This window comes from Chamaea fasciata, unplaced genomic scaffold, assembly GCF_029207755.1.
Source record: "Chamaea fasciata isolate MVZ Bird 193981 ecotype frontalis unplaced genomic scaffold, bChaFas1.0.hap1 SCAF_2, whole genome shotgun sequence".
Classification (NCBI taxonomy): domain Eukaryota; kingdom Metazoa; phylum Chordata; class Aves; order Passeriformes; family Sylviidae; genus Chamaea; species Chamaea fasciata.
Window position 1 is genome coordinate 24,751,803 of NW_027094087.1, and position 20,840 is coordinate 24,772,642.

General features: G+C 46.8%; 1 protein-coding gene across 1 annotated transcript; it reads left to right on the forward strand.

Moving 5' to 3' along the window:
• Positions 1-1,941: 1,941 nt before the first annotated feature.
• TMEM39A (transmembrane protein 39A) lies at positions 1,942-20,791 on the forward strand. Its single transcript, XM_066175284.1, has 9 exons — positions 1,942-2,260; positions 12,358-12,551; positions 14,060-14,282; positions 15,627-15,710; positions 17,129-17,271; positions 17,719-18,061; positions 18,873-19,060; positions 19,556-19,676; positions 20,200-20,791. Exons 2-9 carry the CDS (start codon positions 12,439-12,441, stop codon positions 20,431-20,433), a joined length of 1,449 nt encoding a protein of 482 aa, XP_066031381.1. The 5' UTR covers positions 1,942-2,260; positions 12,358-12,438; the 3' UTR covers positions 20,434-20,791.
• Positions 20,792-20,840: the final 49 nt, after the last annotated feature.

The window sequence follows — 20,840 nt, forward strand, 5'->3', positions numbered from 1 at the left end:
CTGGCAGAGTGAATGTATCACACTCCCACAAATCCACCATGGGCTTACTGGAGGGCTGAAAACACGTTCTGGGCCCCATACCACCACCCAGAAAACTATCCCAGGCCTTGAAAAGCAAGACTTGTGGGGACCTGGTAGGCCAGAAACAACTGAATCACACAAGGGGACTCTTTTCCAAAGCAACCTTGTAGACAACTGGGCCAAAAACATAGTATTGAGTGGATTTAACATACCCTATTGCACACCAGCCTCCAGCAAAAATTCAGCAGTACAATGAACTATTAAAGATTGCACTGAGAGCAATGGGTGGTGGAATCTTCAAACATTTAGCAAAGGCCACCTGGTTAGTCAGCACTAGGGAATCTGTTGGTCAGGGTGGCATTGCAATCAAAACTTTTACTGGAGAATGGGGTAAATTTCCAGTAGGACACATTGAAAATATGTTGGGGGGAAAAGATCTGAGTTATTCCTGCCTCAGGCAAAGGCAAAAGCAATCTATGGGATTGCTTTTATTCAAGGACTTGGGTGCACTTGGTGAGTCATGCAGAAGGATGGGGAAGTCTGGTGTGTGCCCCAAGAGGATTTGATTATGGGTGGGAATTACAATTCATTAAACTGTTTTATGTAATTGCTATATTACTGTGTTATCACTTCTACGGTGGTGATACGCTCATCAGTGCATTGAACACTGCAGCTGCAGCACTTGTCTCCACCAACTCCAGATTTGGGGATTTGAACCCAACTCCCTTTTGATTACCACATTAATAGAGAATGAACTTTGATAAATATAGACAAGTGTCATGATGATGTAATCAGAACTGGCTTCACCATGCAACAGTCCAACAACACACACCGTCTTCTCTACCCTGAAGGACTATAATGGCAAATGAAGCTCAAGGTCAGGACAAAAAGAACTCAACCGACATTTTATAGAGACAGACTTAGGGAATGATATCTGTGTGTATACACCCAAGGGCAGGCAGGATGATGGGATATTTGAAAATGTGGCAGCTGGCATGAGGTAAACAGTGTAGAGTAAGGGGTGGATACTGTGCTGGTTTCAAATGGGTACATGGGCCTTCTCCACCTCGGCTGGGGGTGGCAATGGCAGCAGGGCTTTTCAGCTGCTGATGTTCAGCCATGGGATAAATAGATGTGCTGGCTGTAATGAAGCAGTTAATTATGTTTTTATGATTTTGTTTTAAATGGCATCTCATGATGCAAAACATGGGTATCCCTCAGGTCCTCTGTCCAGTCCTGGGCCCCTCACCACAAGAAAGGCTTTGAGAAGCTGGAACAAGTCCAGAAAAAGACAACAGAGCTGGTGAAGGGTCTGGAGCACCAGTCTGAGGAGGAGCAGCTGAGGGAGCTGGGGTTTAGCCTGGGTAAGAGAAAGCTCGGTGGGACCTTACATCACTCTCCCGGTCTCTTCTCCCAGACAGCAAGCAACAGGACAAGAGGACACACTCTTAAGCTGTGCCAGAGGAGGTCTGGATTGGACTTTAGGAAGAATTTCTTCAACTAAAATGATGATTAGACATTGGAATGGGCTGTCCAGAGAGGTGGTGGAGTCGCAGTCCCTGGAGGTGTTTAAGGAAAAGACTGGACTTGGCACTCAGTGCCGTGGTCTGGTTGACAGGGTGGTGATCAGTCCTAGGTTAGTCTCCACGATCTCTGAGGTCTTTTCCAACCTGATTGACGGCGTGATTCGGTGTGGAGCTTTCTGTATCTATTTTAACCTGTGATTCCGGGGCAAACAAGGAGACGGAGCACTTGCCTGAGGAGTCTCAGCAGCGAGGCCGGGCCGGCGGCAGCGCCGGAGCGCTGGCTGCCACCCCCAAGATGGCGGCGCGGCGCGGCCGCCGCCCCGCCCCGCCGCTCCTGCCCTCCCTGGGCCGGCCGCGGCCGCCGGGGGCCGCCGCTGTCGCCGTGTGATGAGAGCATCAGCCCTCACTGCCACGTCTCCCGGGCAGCCGGCGCTGTGCAGGGCCGCGCCGGGGCGCCGAGGCCGGACCCGCCCGCCTGTCTCCTCTTCCCCTTCCTCCCCTTCCCCTTCTCCTGCCCCGCCGCGGGGCAGCGGCGAAGTGGGTCTGCCCGGCGGGAGGAGGGACGCTCCGCGAGGCTCCCACCGCCGCAGCCTCGTTCCCCCCGGGCGGTCCAGGGGTTGCGGGGGCCGGGACTCGCCGCCGGGCCGCTGCCGCCGGAGGGGATCCCGCTGCCGGCTGATGTCCGAGCCGCGCCTCCGCCCGCGCTTGGATGTGTGAGTACCGGCCCCGCCGCGGAATCCGCGGCGACCCCGGCGGGCGGCGGGCTGCCACCGCCGGAGCCCCCTCCGAAACTTGGTGTGTGTCTGTGTGGGAGGGAGCGGTGGGGAGGCTTCTGCCGCGTTTGTTCCGTCCTGCTGGTGAGTTACGGCGTTTGGTCCCGGGCTTCTCCTTTGAGACATTTCCTGCTGTGTTTGGGTTGAAGCAGGAGGTCCGCGCACGCTGCTGGGAGCCGGGTGCTCTGTGGTAGGAGAGTTGAGGATTAAACGCGAGGGAGTTGGGCTGGGGTCACGGGAATGTGTGCTGTGGGCTTTTAAAGCGCTGTCCCTACGTAACCAGTCCTGCAGGGGCACTGTCCTGTGGAAGATAAGGAGCTGAGGTAATGTTCTGTAAGTCCAGGCGAATCCAACCCGCCATAAGGTAGCGTTTCCAGAATGGATATGGGTGCACATTTCTGTCGCTGTTCTTTTTTATACAGCAGAGAAAACAGCGTATCGATCATCCTCCCTTATATAGGGTAGCAGTTATGCGCATGATTTTTTCCCTGTGAGGCAGGGAAATTCTTATGTGAGGCAGCTCCTTCGCTACTCCAGCATGATTTTAACATGTGAACGTACAGCAGAAACAGAGGCAGCTTTGTTTGCAATCTCTGGTTGCTCTCATGCATGCTTTCCATTGTGAGTAAGGGGCCCCTCATGTCCCTGTCGTCTGTTACAACTTTAAGTGAAGAAATGAGATGTCTGTATTACAAAGGGGTGAGTTAAGAAATTTTTGGAGACAAGGCATCCCTTCTGTAACCATCCCTTCTGTCTGTTAACCCACTGTAACCAGAAGAGATTTTCTGGGAGAGGGATTCAGTAGTACAGGGATGGGACTGGAATGGCTCAGCTCAGTTTCACGGGATGCTGAAGGCAGAGGACATCAGCCCATTTTAACCCACAGTCTGCTCCATGGCTCACCTCCTGGCACTTCTTATGTTGGACTGTTTCTGACCTCCTTCCAGCTGCACCTCTTGGAGTGCGGACTTCTTCAGCCAAGGTGCTTGGATGAGACTCTGCTGGTAAAATCTGGGCTCACTGGTGTGTAGCCAGGCAATGCTGACTCTCCTGGGGGTTGGGCCGAAACTTCGCTTGCTGCTTGTCGTCCCGTATCTGGCTGGAAGTTCTTCATGTGTAGATGCAGTTACTCCTTCTTTCTGTTCTTGAGCTTCTTTGCCTCAGGTTTTGCTGTACAAACCGACACAACCGATAATGTTTTCCAGGTTTGATTTATTTGGAACAACAGAGAAGCTCAGATGATGTCACTGGCACAGGACCTGTGCTCAGTGTGTACTCCTGATCTCAAGACCACAGAACACCTGCGTGCTTCCTGCACAACTCATTCCTGGCTGTCGCTTTGCAGACTAGCAGGCATTTGAGACCTGACTTTCAGAAGCTCTGGGTGCCCACCTTCCTACTAATAGAGGTGTCTATACTGCCTCAACCAGAGTGTTCAAAATTATTAATAATTTCAGAAATTCAAGCCTTTTATTTCTTTTATGTTTAGTCTTTCGGACTGTAAAATGGAGAAAAAACATTTTGCTTCCTACTTTGCAGAGCACGTTTCTATTCTGCCTGTAAGATAATAATTCTTATTAAAACTTTTTGCATTATACCGATTAGCAGCTGAATTATTTGTCTTTCAGAGACACTACTGGCATTTACCACAGTAGATTCTGTGGTAGCTAAATAAATAATTCTCATCTTACTCTCCTGCCTGTATGAGCAACATTTGTGCTGATCTAACATTGCCAATATACATAACTACTGTTATGTAGTATTCAAAAACAGACAGGCCTAATCACTTTTTTTTGTCTATACATTCTTCAGGCATTCCTCTTTGTTCTGAAATTTTAGATTTAAAAAAATAATTTATGTATGTAGTGTTTGAAGGGGAAGAGCCTCACAGCTTTCTGCTGGTTTTGAAACTGAGTAGCACTGAACGCAAATCTTCTCTGCAAGGATGTGGAATGCGGATGGACTCAAACCTGGTTGTCATAAAACTTAACACTTCTTTCTTTCTGTAGGACCAAATCTGGATGTTTGAGAATACAGCCAAGAGCGGATGTACTAGAAATATTTGTAAGGTGGCTTCCAGTTTCCATGAGCATTCAATTCAGAAACCAGTTGGGCCACTCAGTACCCCTCAGCAGTGTTACAGTTCCTAAAGATGGATGTGGTGGAAAGCAGTAGTAATTCTGAGACTATCCTGCTCCTTAGTCTCAGTGCTTTCCCTGTGCCTCAGAATCATTAAATCCTGGAAGAAGTTTTCTTCTGGCAGTTAAAATTGGAACTTTAGTCCATTTATTTCTAACCCTACCACAGTTAGGTAAGTGGCATAGCTGTTAGCAGGTGAATTTTTAAAACAAGAGGTAAATGTGTAGTAGCTGTGTGGCTTGGGAAAATAGCTCATTAGCTTTCACAAACTGTCCTGGAAGATTTCATGCCATTCTTTGGGGGCAGTTGTAGTTTGTAAGTTATTTCCAACCTTTTCTTGACTTTTTTGAGTATTGCAAGTGAAAACAAGATTTCTGGTGAGAAGTGGGTATTGTGCAACCAGGTGAGGAGAGCTGTCCTGGGAGATGGGGTGCAGTGGCATCCATGTGTACTGGGGGGGGGGGGGGGGTGTGTGTGCTTGGAATTGATGGTTTAAAGCAGAATTATCAGTAGACATCTGTGGCCCAGAAACACATACAAGGGAGCACGGATGCAGATTCAGACAGCTGGATTAGTCTCAGTATAATTAATTATAACAAGGGATTAATGTATCCTATTGCATTTTCTCAATATGTTGGATTAGTTGCTCTGTAAACAGTCGTACAAAATTCTGAGTCCTGCCTACCAAAGCTATGGAGGTTAAATTGAAGACTTACTGTTTTGTGGGGAATATTTGTATCGCCTGAACCTGTTGTTTAAGAGGCAAATAGAGGAGAATTGATACATTCTCATATGTGGTTTACATTTTAATGCAAATTTATGATTTATGCAAATTACAATTTGTTTAAAATTCCCTGCAATATTGTTGCTTTTCTGCAGTGTCAGGGATGTGCAAAGTGATGTCTCACTGATGCTTTCTGCTGTGAATCCCAGAGTGATGACTTGGTGTAAGGCTGAAGGAAGTGGTTTTTAACTTGTGTTCTTCTTCATGCCTTCAAGCTCATTGCTGCAGATGGCAGATGCTTGCCTTATTTTTAGCTATTTTGAGGACAAAATAGAAAAATCCTAGTGACTCCCTATGATTTGTCATCATGGCTGATCTCCATTAAATTAAACATAGGGATTGGCAGAGGAACAAAACCAGCAGGAAAGCTGCTTCTGTTTGTTTTAAAAAAAGCTTGTCTAAAGCGCTAAAATAATACTGTAAAAAATATCCACTACTACATACAGAGACCCTTGGGTGGAGAGGTACTTGCTGAACAGTTTATCCTGTTTTGGATAAGGAAACTGAGGTCTGTATTGGTAAAACAAGTTCCCTGGAAGTCAGTTGAAGAGGAAAGATTACAAAGCAAAAGATGGCCTGGCCTGTGCTCAGGCCATTAGATTGTGGGTTTGTGTTCAAGGTTGGGAGGACAATCCATATTTTGGTGGCTTGTTTGATGGAAAATTTTAAGATAGGCTCTAAAAGCATGAACATATTTTATTTTTTTTTCTCCTGTTCTTTTTCATTTGTGCATTTGCCTTGATATCTTGGGAAAAAAAAATTTCAGAGGCCATACCTAAAATTCCCTGCCTTTCCCAGTGACTGCACATGGCATGGGATAATGGAGAGTGATCTGTGGCTGTGTTTTAGCAGAGCTGTGGCTGTGCGTAATGTTTACTGAAAAGCTCTGGTGCAAGATGTACTTAGGAGTGAGTGCGTCTTGATAAATTGTATTAACGGCCAGCTTTGATAGCTTTGCCTGTGTTGTGTCTGCTGAAACACTGCCCTTGTGATTCACCTCCCAACCAGCATCCTCTTCTAAACAGAACTTCACTTTCTATCAGTAATCTGGAGTTGTGTGTTGTTACGTACACAGAGAACCGTCTGGCTCAGTAATTCCCTCCAGCCTCTTTAGTTTGGGCCTTTCACTCTGGGTGAGGCTGGGCTTGCTGTCCCTTTCCCCACACAATTCAGAGGCATGGGAACTCTAGGACCAGAATAGACTGTGAGCCAACTGGTCAGGCCTGCATTTCCCTCTGCTGCTGGAAAAGCTCAACTTTGCAGTTCTGTCTTGTTCTCACACAAGAACAAGCCAGTGCTTTCTTTATTCCCAGATTCAGTGTTTGGCTGTGAGTGTTGCTGTATACATCAGAAGAAGCCAAAGAAAATGTTAATGTCTTGCTAACTGTGTAATACTTGTTGGCTTGGAGAGGAGTGTTATTGGCCACTTGGAGCTGCCGAGCCTTGAGCATCTTGCATTGTGGGTTTGTTTGGGTTTTTTTTTCACTTCCTTTTGGAATATAAATTCTCTTGTCTTCATTCATAATTTTATGACAATCATTCATTAAAGTCTTCCTAAGCTGTTTGCTTTGACTGTTGCAGCAGTTAGTTGCACAAGGTAATTATATGGTAATATAAGGTAATACTGTTTTATTACACCAGGAATTGTGGCTTTGTTCTTGTTCTCGCAGAGGTTTGTTTAGAGCACTTAGTGTGTGTCTCAGCCTTCCTCCGATTCACAAAAACTTGAACTCGCCTATGTTCTGAAGAGGACACTGTTGCGTGCATACCTCTGGAAATTTCTTCCTTGCACCCCCAAAAGTAAGGTCTTTGAAGGGATTTTTAGGGAATGTATAGGATGTGTCTGTTTTTAAAAATGGCTTTTTCAGGATCTTGGATAATTTTTTTTATCTAGAGTAGTAAGAACTTAAATCTACGTCCTCTCCTTAAGTATGTCTGCAAAATGAGCTGACTGAGCTTACTGCACTTGAACTTTGAGAGGCTTTTCTTGAAAAACTTTTCTTTACTGTTCCCATTTTTGTATGTGGGTATTTGAAGTACTGTGGCAGCTACAAATGGCAGGTGCTGCCTTCCCCTTGCCTTTAGCTAAAACTTCTGTATTTCCCACTTTCTGCTTAGCTCTAGTCTTCCTCGCTGAAATAAGGCTTGAAATAATATGACTTGAAATGAGTCATACAGTATATATGTAGTTTGTTAATTTTTGCCTTAATCTTGCTACTTTGACCCTTTGGTTTTGGCATCTGTGTGGAGGACTGATAGATGGAGCCACTTCAGCCAGAGTTGTGCTGTATCAGAAAAGCCTGCACTGACAGGGTCTTGGTGGGTTGGTTTTGTCTTTACAGAGCGGGTTCTTGCTTCTTAGTCACTGAGCAAAAATTAGTCTTGCTGGTGCACCACCAGCTCTCCTGTTTGATGGTGCTTGGGCTGCAGTTCAGGGGGCTTTCTGTCTCTCTCTGTGCCAAATCCCCCTCTTAATCCATCGCTCTGTATGGCATGAGGACTTGGAAAATGTGCTGACTTGGAGACCTCCCTCCTAACCGGTTTTGCCTCCCAGCTCTGGGCCAGGTGGCGGGTGTGTGCCTTTGGATCCAGCCAGAGTTGAAAGGTTGTGTTGACTTAGCACTGGGGCAGCTCTGTGCAAGCCAAATATTTAGCTTTCCATCTGATAACCTGTCGGTTGTTTCCTCCCTCGCAACAACCAAATGCTTATTTTACTCCCAGACCAGTTGGGGCTTTCACAGAAGTTTTGCGTCGTTTTGGCTTCCGGTGTGGCAGATGTGAGGGTGCTGACAAGGTGGCCTTGTGACCAAGGCTTAGGTGCAGCCATCGCTGCTCCCTTGGATCTTTCTTTTTTTGTTCTGTTGGGTGAGTCGATCACTAGCTTTTGTGTCTGTTTTACCAGCTGTCACAATGGGTGGTTTTGGTTTTGTTTTGGTTGGTTTTTATTTAAATTTAAATAAATAAGAGGCTCACGGTAAAGGGAAGTAAAAATTACCCATAGTAGCTAGGACTGTCAGAGTTCAAAGGAGAGCTTGTGTGATAATTTGCAAAGATACTAGGACTGCTGGACAGCTGAAAGTTTAAGGTTAGGGGCTGACCAGCTGCAGTGAGTTGAATTGAGGACATTACCAACCAAGAGAGCATTTTCAGTTTCAGAAACTAATGGTGCTTTGTGTCAGTGCTCTGCAGCCATGTCGTGAAGGTGGCTGGCTGCGCTTCTCTGTGAGAGAGCGCTGCACACATGGCAGGTGTGTTTCCATAAAGCACGGACACCCGGAATGGAAAGTCTTGCTGGGAGTGTCTGTGTTGCTGTGGAGGAGTCCCTCACCACAGAGGCCATGTGTTGCTTCACCCCCGGCTGTCACATGCTTCCTCAGCAGGAGGAAGGTTGCTTTAATTGACATGGTGAGTTGCAGTCAGACACCTGTGGTCTTCTTGAGCCTCACTGCACCGATTGAGGATGGTCACATTTCCCTTTCTGCTCTTGCAAGTGATTGTTTGTAGGACTTGTGGAGCCAAGGAGAGCTGCTTGAATGTTTTCCAGCCTCTGAGAGTTCTCATGTCTCGGTGCAGCGAGCTGTCCGAGAGGACTGGAGAGGCTCGGAGTTTTCTCCAATTAAAAAATGTTAACATCATCAAGATGACTGACTGAGCTTTGTAGCATTTCCAGCAAAGAGATGGGGAACCAGGCACACTTTCCATTCTGATGAGTCACTGACTTTCTCCTGATTTGCTTCTTGAAAGAGCTGTTTGGGCAGCTGCTGATGCAGGAACATGATTCTGAGTGATGGTCCTTGGGGAGCAGGACAGGGCTGCGCAGTGCTTCACCTCTGAATTGGTGAATAATTCGTCTGTCTAGATTGTTATTAGTGAAGTCTTGCACACAGATGTGATTCTTGCCTGTCTTGATCCTGCCTTATCAGGATAGGTGGGCAGGAGGGGTATTGTGGCACAGAAAAAAAAAAAAAGACCAAGTGCTTTCTGTAGTTTTAAAAGCAGGAACTGGAAATCAGAGCATCTGGTGCCTTCTGTTTCTGGATTTTCTTGTAACTGTGTCACAGATGAAAGTTTTGTCTCTGTTCTGAAGCATGGTCTGCCCTAGGACCCAAGAGCCGTCTGTACCCACATCCATTCCCTGTGCATGGGCAGGACCACTGTCTGCTGTTCTGTAGCTGCTCTCCAGATCCTGCCTGTGTGTTTCTATGATGCCCACATCTGCCTCAGAGAGGAGATCTTGGAGGCTAGGTAGTATTGAGGATTTGAGGATGAAGGGACTGCAAGCATGTGACTTATTTTTTGAGGGAAACTGTAGGTGAACTGGAAAGAACAGTGTGGAATCACATTAATGGACTGAAGAGTCTTGTCAGGAAAAGCTTTTATCTTTCATTACTCACTTTTTCTGCATGACTCTATAAAATAAGATCACTGATGGGGTGGGGAATGCAAACAGAGAAGGGAATGGGGTGCACTCTTCATTAATACTTAATATGACATGGAATATTATCTGTTGGAATAAGGAGTTTATAGACACCTTTTTTTCTTATTCATGTATTTTTCAAAGTAGAATCATGCCTTTATTTATTAATTGAAAGCTATAAAAAGGCTTTCCCCCATGTCTTTCTCCTCAAAAACAGCGCTGTTGATTGGTTCAAGGCCAAAAAAAGCAGACTTAGAGTCAATCTGATCTGTAATCTCACTGCTTTGTTTAGCTTTATCTGTGGAGCTTCAGTTTTGTGTGGCTAGTTTTACAAAATAAAAGCAAACAAAAAAGGAATGGTTCTTAGGCAGGTTTTGCTCCAGCAAATGCCTACCTAATTCGCTCTAACTCTAGTAAAGTTATTTAAAGCTTGGCTTGAGGAACTGCCCAGTCTATATGTTCATGAATCACTGTGAAAGGGCTTATTCAAGTGCATTTAAAATATGTGCACTGACATTAAGGATGGCTTCTTTCCATGGGCAGTTGTTTTTACTGGTGGAAACCTGCATTTTACTGGTTTGCAAAGCCAGGGGCTGGAATTGCCATTACTTCGTGTCCAAGTGTCTGTATTGGCGAGCGTGTGAGGCATACTAATTGGGTGATACTAATGAGACCTGTTAAATTATTTACATGAATTATTGAATGTGGTATAAAATACCTTCCACTGTTAATAGCACTAATTAGACCACCAACATATTGCATCCATTATCATAAATATCTTGTAGGTCGAATTGGACCAATTGTTTCAGCTACCACAGGCCCTGTGGTAGCTAAATTTGGCCTAAAATGCCTTTCAAGTTTGTTCTTTTTGGGGGGTTTTACCTCTTTTTTTTCCTTTACTTTAGCTGCTTATCAGAAGTGTCTGAATGCCCTAAGTGAATTCTGCGTTGTTTGTTGCTGCCCCGCTCATCTTACACATGCAGGAGAATTTCTTGCTTATATTTAACTCCTGAAATATAAATATTCCCAAGTAAAACTCTAGAACATCCTAGGGAGAACTGTCTGAAGGCTTTGAAGTCTTGCTTGACTAAAAATGTAAGGAAGGCTTCCATCTCTGTTATGTTATTGGAGATATGAGAGTTATAAAGTCTGCCAAAACACACTATTTACCTCAAAACCAAAATTCTCCAATGTTTGCTCTCCTGGATTTCTGGTTTTTGGTTTTTTGGGTTTGGTTTGTTCTAATTTTTCCAAGTGACTTTTGTGTGGGTATGCAGAAAGCATTCATCCTTTGAAACACTTTGATTTTTGTTGAAAGTTTGAGAATTGGTATCCTGGTTTCAATCAGGACAATTGTTTATTGGAGTAGAGATGAAGGATGGGAAATTTTAATACAAAGGGTAATTCTTTGAGGGAATTTTTTAGAGAAGTACTCCACAGCACACTGTGTTCATGGTGACAGTCCTGTGACTCACTGAGAAAACTTCTGGCATTTCTGCCAGCTGTGATTTCTCAGGATTTTAAAGGAGGTGATGACTGAATTATAAATAGACCATAGGTTCCATCTGTACATTTCAAAGCTACATCTAGAGTTTCCCAGAAGGTGGGTGTGTTTTTTTGGCCCCTGGGTTGGTTCTGGCTATGGTATTTTTCCAAAAGGGCAGCTGATTTAGACTCCAGGCACACAGACACACCAAAGTCCTAGGAGTGAGATGCTCACTCAGTGTCCTGTCCCTGTACAGCACACGTGCACTCCAGTTCCGTCCTTCACTCCCTTATGTCTGCTATGTGTTTCCATTGGAAGCTTTCCTGACTGCCAAAATCCTTGCAGTGTCATGTTGGGAGACCAGTGAAATAAAAGAAAAATTGTATAGGAAGTGATCAAGTCTGTGCCAGAAATTACACCATTGTTTCTGATATTCTGAGTTGCCCAGCCTCTCTCATACTAGTTCATTTTAAGGAATCGATAGATTTAAGTGCATCATTAAATATAAATAGATAAATAAATATGTACAAGTTTACTTCTGAATTATTTTTCTTTTCAGGGCTGGGTTATGTGATTGCCCATATGTGCATTTGAAGGACACGTATACATGTCTGTTTTGCTGCACTTCTCTGCTACCTAAACCCACTTTTAATGGATGTATTACCTTGGTGTCACTTGGGCATTCTTAGCACAGAAGAGAGCTGAACTTTGCAGTTTCCTTCAGGGACACCAATCTGTCTGTTCAGAGCTCTGCCAGAGGGTGTCCAAATTACCTACCAGCATCAGAGCCTGGCCAAGTAACGTGCTGGGTGCCTAAAAAGAGCTGTGAAGCTCTAGTAGCTCAACCACAACGCAGAGAGGGCTCTTCCCAGGCTTGCTTTTGAAATAAAGCACATGTTTGTGTCGTCTCCAGCTCTGGAGGTGCTCAGTGGTGCTTTCCAGCCAGCAATAAGTGCTGTCAGTCATTGATGGCTCATGTAAGCAGCCCCTTTTTAGAGACACAGTGTCAGTGGTGTTCATTCTGGGTGTGCAAGCAGACACTGACCTGCTGCCACTGAAGTGGCACAGTGTTACAGAGCGGTAATGGCTGTCCCACAGGGCCCTGAGTGTGAGAGAGTGACTTCCTTCTGCATGGATTGGCTTGGCTGGAGTGTGAACTGGGTGAGTGTGACCAGCAGTTTAAAGCTTCTGACGCTTCTGCTCCTTTGCAGATTTGGGAAGGCTTTGGGATCGTTGTCTGGGTGTCAGGGCACAGCCTGCTGGAGGCACTGGAAGTGGACTGGTTCCTGGTCATGCCCGGTGGAAGGAGGGGACCCAGCCGGCAGCAGCTAAGCCGTTCAGCTTTGCCTTCTCTGCAGACTCTGGTTGGCGGGAGCTGTGGAAACGGTACTGGTTTGAGAAACAGGTGAGGACAAAGGCTGGGTTCTTTAGACACCTGTGTCTGGGACAGCACTGAAAGCAGGGAGCCTTGATCCACCCTGAACCCTGCACAGGGGCTTTGTGGTTGGGGGAGGGGAACCCTGAGCCCTCCATTGTGGCATTATGAGATGGCTCAACCAAGAGGGAACAAGTCCTGCGTGACAAACCTCTTACAGCTTCTCTTCTCAGCTCTGCTGTGGTACATGCTTCCCTCTGCAGCCCCTCTTTAGACTTCATGCATTAAAACCAGCCCCCTGGAGGGGATTGTGGAAGTGGTCTCACCCTCCTTCACCACTCACTGTGGTCACAACAGCTAGGGGTGGAAATCACACAGTGCTCCATTTGTCTTTCCTGCAGCAATCCCCAGAGCAGTGAGTCCTAGCAAATGATGAGTCCTTGTCTCGCTCACTTGCCTTCACTGCCCTGGGGAATTAGTGTGACACATCAGAGCACAGCTTTGACTCCTCCTCCTACATAATAGAAAGGCAGGGCAGGAGGATGCCCATATTCTGTTTTAGACCTGCTGGTTGCAGATGAAACTAATTCTCATAGTTGGTAAAGATGAGCTGCATTTTCTGGGGAAGATGGGAGCTGAAACAGGAACACGCACACGGTGACATTGAGATTACCACATTTGGTATAAAAACTGAAAGGGCTCAGCATTACTTCTTTCCATAGAAAAGCTGGCAGACTAGAGAAGCTATTTGCTGCATGCTGGGGCCCTGGTATAAGTTCATTCTTACAGAGCAGAGCAATCCAAGCCATTTAGCTTTGGCCTTTACAGACTTCTCTGTGTGGGGCAGAGGGGCACATAGCACAGTTTGAGGTTCTTGAGAAGCGACTGTCCAGACTGTGAAGTCAGGGCCCCAGGGTCCTGGGAGAGCATTGCTTATCTGGTTTCAGTCAGACACAGCATAGTTCCTCCACCAGTTCAGTGTGACAGAGCTTTTAGTTGTCCTACCCTGCTCTGAAAACTAGAAAAGAAGGAAGTGTAAGAACACTTGAGAGGTTAGCCTCTAGGAAGCGGCTGAACTACTGCATTCCATTTTTAGTTACTCCTCTTTTAAAGAGAGGAACTATGAAAGACAATGGGCACTTTGCCATGCTGGAGAAGGAGGCGGGGTGGTACTGTAATGTCCTGGTTATGGGTGGAAAAAGCCAATATAAAGTGTTGGGTGTAGCAGAGTCCCTAATGATTTTTGCTCTGTATCTCTGCTCCTCAATCTGCAAGTTTACTGAAATACTGCTGGGCATGTCACAGCACTTCTGACAGATCAAGCTGCTGTCCAGAGAAAATTCTGGATAAGGGTTTTGTCTGAGCTAAGATGATGGAGCTCACCACCAGCCTTATGTCAGAAATATGAATGCAAGACTGCTGTCACCTCTCCCCTAGTAATGCCCTGTCTCAAATTCACAACTTGAAGCACTCTGTCCTAGAAAATGTCAGAGATGATGTAGAATGTTTACCAAGTAAGTGATGTCCATCTGCTTCAGGAATGGTAGTGCCATCAGCCTCTCGGCACCTCCCATCACAGCGCTGATTACTCCGGAGCCTGTGCGTCACTGCCGGATCCCTGAGCTGCCATTGGATGGGAGCCTTCTCTTTGAATTCCTGTTCTTCATCTACCTTCTGGTAGCCCTCTTCATTCAGTACATCAACATCTACAAGACTGTCTGGTGGTACCCATACAATCATCCTGCTTCCTGCACCTCACTGGTGAGTTCCCCAGCAAGGGCCATCACTTGGGCTTTTCTCATTACACAGCTTCTTTTCATGCTTCTTCAGTGCAGGAATCACCAAGCATTTGACATTAAGGGAGTGAGTGAGAGTTCACAGGCACCCCCATCAGTCAGGGCCATGTCATCCCCCATTTTGCAGGGGAGAAAATACATGGCAGATGAGAGAGAGGAGTCAGCAGGACGTCTTCAGGGGAAATTTCTTGCACGTGTTTGCCTGGTCTAGCTAGCCTCTAGGGTCTGACAGAGTTGAGACTCCAGGAGCCATCTCCTGATGTGAGTGCCCCTTGCCAGTCGTAACAACAGAGCCTGAGAGAAGGAAGATGTGCAGATTTTTGTTAGGATCCCACAGCAGATCAGCAGCACAGTTGGGGAGGGGGTCAGATCCTTTGCTTATGTAAAGCTCTCAACCTCCTCGGTTTCAGTGTTCTTGCTGTCCCAGTAAGCTGCCTGTGAGCAAAGCCAGCCTGTGCAGCTGGAACCGTGTCCTGAAGGCTCCTTGGAAGCACGAGGTGGTCCCTCAGTTACCTGTACCGACAGGTGGTGCTGGTGTTCCAGTCACTAGCCTCCTGCTCAGCTCTGCCGTGCTGGATGCAGCTGGCTTAGAAATAAAAGCATTCTGTTTGGGGCTCCCCACCCGGCAGGACTTAACGGTCATTTGTTTATTCCCATCACAACTCAAGCATTCTTTTTTACCCAAAATGTCCTTGAAGTACCAAACAGCTGTATTCAGAGTCTACTAACTCTTCAGGCCAGAATATATTGGATGGTGTCACTGAAAAGCTGTAAGAGCTGTATCTAACTTGATGCAGCTAGAGGACTTCATGGCTAATGAAGGTGAGGTTTCTCAGGTCAACTTGGTTTCATCAGGCAGCACTGGTTGCTACAGACCATTTTTGAGACCAAGAGGGAAAATGAGCTGGTGTGCTCACTCTGGACTCTGGTTTGGCTGCCCTTCATCTGGTTGCTCAGGGGCTTTTCTGTGAAGAACCTGCAACCTGTTCTCCATGGTAGGATTCTAGTTCTAGATGTCCCTCTGACCCCAAAAATACCTGCCTGAAGGGTGGGTTTGTTTTGTTTTCTGTGGAAACCACTCCATGGGAAGGAGTCTCCCTGTGGAGAAGGTCTTGCTTCTGGAGACATTCCTGTGTTACTAATGTTTATTGCTTTTCCCCCATCCCTAATAGAGAGATTTGGGGAATGCTTACATGAGGTCCTAATGGTCCTAATGTACTCTCCAGCAGCCAGCTTCCTAGTCCCAACCCATCTGGGTGGTTTCAGAGTTCATTTTCCTGGTGAAGACCTTTTTTCTTTCCTCCTTTAGAATTTTCACCTCATTGACTACCACCTGGCGGCGTTCATCACAGTGATGCTGGCACGGAGGCTGGTGTGGGCCATTATCTCTGAGGTAACATTTCCACTGTTCCCTCTCTTGCCTGTGGAACTAGCTGCAGGACATGGTCATCCATGGCCTAAGAAAATTCTGTAGGTTGGAGGGTTTCTTCCCACAGAAGAGTCTGGGTGTGAAGGACTAAGATTTTGAGGATGCTTTTCTACCTTGGAGTTTTCTCCTTGACGCCAGTCATGTCCTGCAGTATTGGGGAGCTCTGCTGGCTCTGCATCTAGGAGGAGATTAAATGGTCCCACTTGCTTATTTATCTCTGCAGGTACAGTACTGTACCCACCATCTCGTGGTAGAGAAGTGGCTGAGAGAATTGGAAGTCAGGTAGCAAAAAGGCAAAGAGGGAGGTTGGCCAAGACAAGAAGAATGAACAGGAGATCAGAGGGGGAAAGGTCAGGAGGAGGATCTCTGACTACACTGAAGTGAAATAGGAATACTGCCAGAACTGCTTTTCCAGTCCTGGTTACTCACTAACTCAGACTCTGGTCATGTCACCACAGATTTTGAGACCTTCTGTGTGTTTGTGGGAGCAGAGCCAGGTCTCTGTAAAAGGTTATTTTCAGGAAAATAGAAGTTTTGTCCACTGAAATGGTTAATACAACTGTAGGCTAAGCACTGTTTAAAAATAAGTAAACTAAATAAAGGAACAGTTATGTCCTGTTGAATAGATGAATGCAGAAGGTGGGAACTCTGAAGGTCTCTTTTCATCTGGTTACTTATATTTTCATTTACGTTCACATCCTCCATAAAACTTCCCATAGACTGAAATTTCTGCATTGAAATCTTCCATGCAGGTTCTTGGGCATCCCATGTATTGGCTCTAACCCTTAAGAATCTTTTATCGTTTTCACCGCACTTTTCATAGTTCAGTTCCCTTCTCTCCTCTGGAGATTGGATCAGGCTTTCTTGCTGTGGTGCCTCCTCACTACACTGCGGCCTGCACATCCAGTAGAGTAAATGATGGAAATTTGGGGTTGGGATTGACAAGGTGCACATCTTCTCTTCCCTCAGCTGCGAACTGTGACCTTTCACAATGCTGAGACCTGATCCTTATAAAGAAAAGAGAGAGAGAGAGAAAATGGGTTTCAGGCCATCCTGAACTATCATCAGAGCAATAAGAGACTTGAGCAAAAATATTTTTCTACTTTGCAGCTCTGAAATTTTCTTCCAAGGCCCTATTTTAGTCATGCCCCACAGCTTGTGATTATTTGAATCTTTTGGATCCTGTCAATCATTAATAAAATCAAAGGCATTTACATTTGTAGGAGAATCAGTTTCCTGCTTCTGAGAGGAAGAGGGCAGCCATCCCTCTCCTGGTTCCTCCTGGTACCCCTCTCCCTGCTCCTCCTGCACAGGCATCCCTTGTGCTCGTCTTCTAGCACTGGTTGTTACAGGACTGCTGAGTGTTTCCTCTCCATTTGCAGGCCTCTCAGGTGGGTGCGACATCACTGATGCGCTACATGGTGCGCCTGGTGCTGCTCACCCTCTGTGGATGGGTGCTCTGCTGGACTCTGGTCAACCTCTTCCGCAGCCATTCTGTTCTCAACCTTCTCTTCCTGGGCTACCCGTGAGTGACACCACTTTGAACCTTCTGGGCAGGGGGGCACAGCTGCTTGGGGGTGTCATGAGCCATCGTGGGAAGCAGAGCTGTTGGCTGTAATGGCTCCTGGATTTAGGATTAAAAAGGAGTGGCTGGGGGATGGTGCAAGGAGGTGGCACCGAGCTGATGAAGTGAATTGCCTCAGCTGTTGTTTGTGTGAGGAGCCTTTACTGCCACTTAAAAACTGAGCCTTTGGGATTGTTGGTTCTACAAATGGGATTTTAAAAATTTTCTCTGCACAGGTGTAGAAGCTGCAGCCTCTGGCCTTTTAGTGGGGAGAAGAGTTGGCTGTTAGCTTCTGGGGTGAGGGTTCCTATGTGCTGTCACTCATCAGGGCCAGTATGTGTTGAGGAGGTGCCCCATGCTGTTGGGATGGCTGTTATTTCAGCCATTGTTTTCTTTCTTTCATGGCAGGTTTGGTGTCTACGTCCCTCTGTGCTGCTTCCACCAGGACAGCAGAGCACAGCCTCTACCTGCAGACTGTGGTTACTTGGTACAGGACCAGGCGGCGGATGATGGGGCTTCAGCTGTCAGCAGCCTGGTCAAAGACTTCTTCTCGCTTCTGTGGGAATCCCTGAGAGAACAGTTCAATAATCCAACGTCTATCCCCACCCACAGCTGCCCCCTTTCCCCAGATCTCATCCGCAATGAGGTGGAGTGCCTAAAAGCAGACTTCAACCGCAGGATCAAGGAAGTTCTCTTCAACTCTCTCTTCAGTGCCTACTACGTGGCATTCCTGCCACTGTGCTTTGTGAAGGTAGCTGTTGTCTGGCTCTCTCTGTGCCCCATCCTGCTGTCTCCTTCTGAATGTTGTGTGAACTGCTGCCAGGCCAGATTCCTGGTTAATTCCCCTTTTCTCTGTCTCCCCTTTGGCAGCCCGGATAGCGGAGCATGGCTGCATCCGGAGTGCACTAGTTCTGCTCCTGGTTGGCAGATAGGTATTGCCATAAATGTGATGCACCTCTAGTCCCATCACCCCACTTACTAACTCCCCTTCTCCCACCCTCTGTCCTAGGCAGATGGATAGCTGTGTTCTTCGTAGAAAAGAACCTGTTGTTACCCGTCTCAGATCCAACATCGTGACTTTTGAGTGCTTGGATCAGAGGCTTTGGTGGTCAGCCTGTTAGAGCCAACTAGGATGCTTGGCAAACTAAATCCAAGAACCTCTTGTCAGTGTGGGGGTTGTATTTTTTCATCTGTCATTTCTCTAACTTGAACAAGCTCCAGTTGGTGCTGAGAAATGGGCAGGGCTCCACAATTCACGAAGCAGTCTTGGTGCAATTGGTGCTCCTGGGGCAGTTCTGTGACAAGCAAACTGCCTTTTTACCTGCTGCTGGAGGAGGAGATGCACCAGCTGCAGCATCATCCCCTGCCCTTTCTCCTTCAGCTCAAGGAGAAGGGAGCCTTGAGTGTCTCCTAAGCTGTAACCCTCTGAAATCACCGATCCAAAAGCGCATGCCTGTAACGTGTGGTGTGGGTCTGCTGGATGCACATGCAGTATTGTCCCTTGTCATTCCTCCTTCTGTTTTGTGACAGTGGTGCCAAGATCTTGTCTGGTCTCTCCGCAGAGCACCCAGTACTATGACATGCGCTGGTCCTGCGAGCACCTCATCATGGTGTGGATCAATGCCTTTGTCATGCTCACCACGCAGCTGCTGCCTCCCAAGTACTGTGACCTGCTCCACAGGTCTGCCGCTCACCTTGGCAAGTGGCAGAAACTAGAACATGGCTCCTACAGCAATGCTCCACAGCACATGTGAGTGTGGGGATGGGCAGGGCTTGGTGTGCCTAGCAAGGGGCTGAGATGTTCTAGTGGACGAGCAAATACCAGCAGTGTTTATCTAGCAGAGATATGTCTCCACTCCCCATGCAACTCTACTTGCCATGTTCACTGAAAACAGAAATGGCTGCTCTAGAAAGCTGTCTGAGCTCCTCCAGTCACTGCTGGTTCCTTCCCAGAAAGAAATGCTCAGATTCTTCTTGGCCACTGGAGAGTATCTTGAGCAGAGGCAGGGCGTGGCCCCCTCCACTGCAGTGGACAAGGTTCTTGCACTAGGAGCCATTTGTTCATATTACTCAGTCCATTGAATGGGCTTGGAGAGATCACTCCTCTGTGCTTTTCCAGTGAGAGCTAGGATGTGTCATTGTGGCAGAGGCTTTGCTATTTTTCAAGATGCAGTCCATTTCCATGAACCCTCATTCAGGGGGTTGGGAGCACAGATGGTAACGCTCTGCCATTGTTTCCCCACAGCTGGTCAGAAAACACAATATGGCCTCAGGGAGTTCTGGTGCGACGGAGCCGGTGCCTGTACAAAGCAGTTGGGCCTTACAACGTAGCAGTGCCTTCAGACGTGTCCCACGCCCGCTTTTATGCAAGTATCTCTTCTCTTGCTTGGTGCCTTACCACTGGGAGGGAGGAGAGGCTCAAACCCAGCTGCAGCAGAGCAGACCATGCAGGACAGAGTTCAGTGTTACAAGACAGGCTGGTGCTGCTGAGCAAAATATATGTTGGCAGCAGTGGGGCTTTCCCATTCTGTCTTACAGTGACCTCTGGGCAAGATGGGTACCACAGCTGCCTTGCCAGTGCTTTCTCATGAAAGTGACACAGCTCTCTCATCAGGCAATGGCATTCCCCTGAGAGGGTTCTAGTTAACACCTTTCAGGGAAATAGGAAAGTGTGTCAGCAGGCCAATAGGTTTATTTCACCCACTTCCCCTTCTCGAGCAAAATGCCACAAAATGCCGTGTTTCTTACTGTTTTCCCTAAGTAGCAGCTAGTGGTGGCTGGAGCACAAGCATTGTTTCTGCCCCACGGCGGTCCCTGACAGCATTATGTCCATATTCCTCCTCCCTTCAACCCAGTAACAAATGACAGAAATCTCTCCTTTTCCTGCAGTTCCTCTTTCACCGTCCCTTACGGCTGCTCAACCTGCTGATTCTCATCGAAGGCAGTGTGGTCTGCTACCAGCTCTACTCCCTGCTGCGCTCAGAGAAGTGGAACCACACCCTGTCCATGGCCCTCATCCTTTTCTGCAATTATTATGTCTTATTTAAGCTCCTCCGGGACCGGATAGTATTAGGCAGGGCATACTCCTACCCACTTAACAACTATGGACTCAAGGCACACTAGGCAGGCCAGACGTGTACCCCTTCTCTTCCTCTTCCCACAGGGCAGGGAGGGAACCTCAGAAAAAAAAAAATATTTTCGTACAGTTCTATTTTTTTCTTGCGACGTTTATAAATATTTAAAATATTTTATATTTTGTATACTATTGTTTTTGTGGGGCGGGAAGGGAACCAGTGGCAATTAAATGTCGCTTTATAAACAAGGTGTTATTTTATATATATATATATATATAAAAATCCATGTGTATATACCGTATATCTATACCCATACATATATCTGTGTGAAGCAACAGGATTGTGTGTGTGGTCACTCTGTCTGCTTTGCTCACAGAACTGCTGGTAATTAGGAATTGGTCTGGTGTAGAATTCGGATAAACTAAGCCAGGGGAAAAAAAGGAAACACAGGGGCCC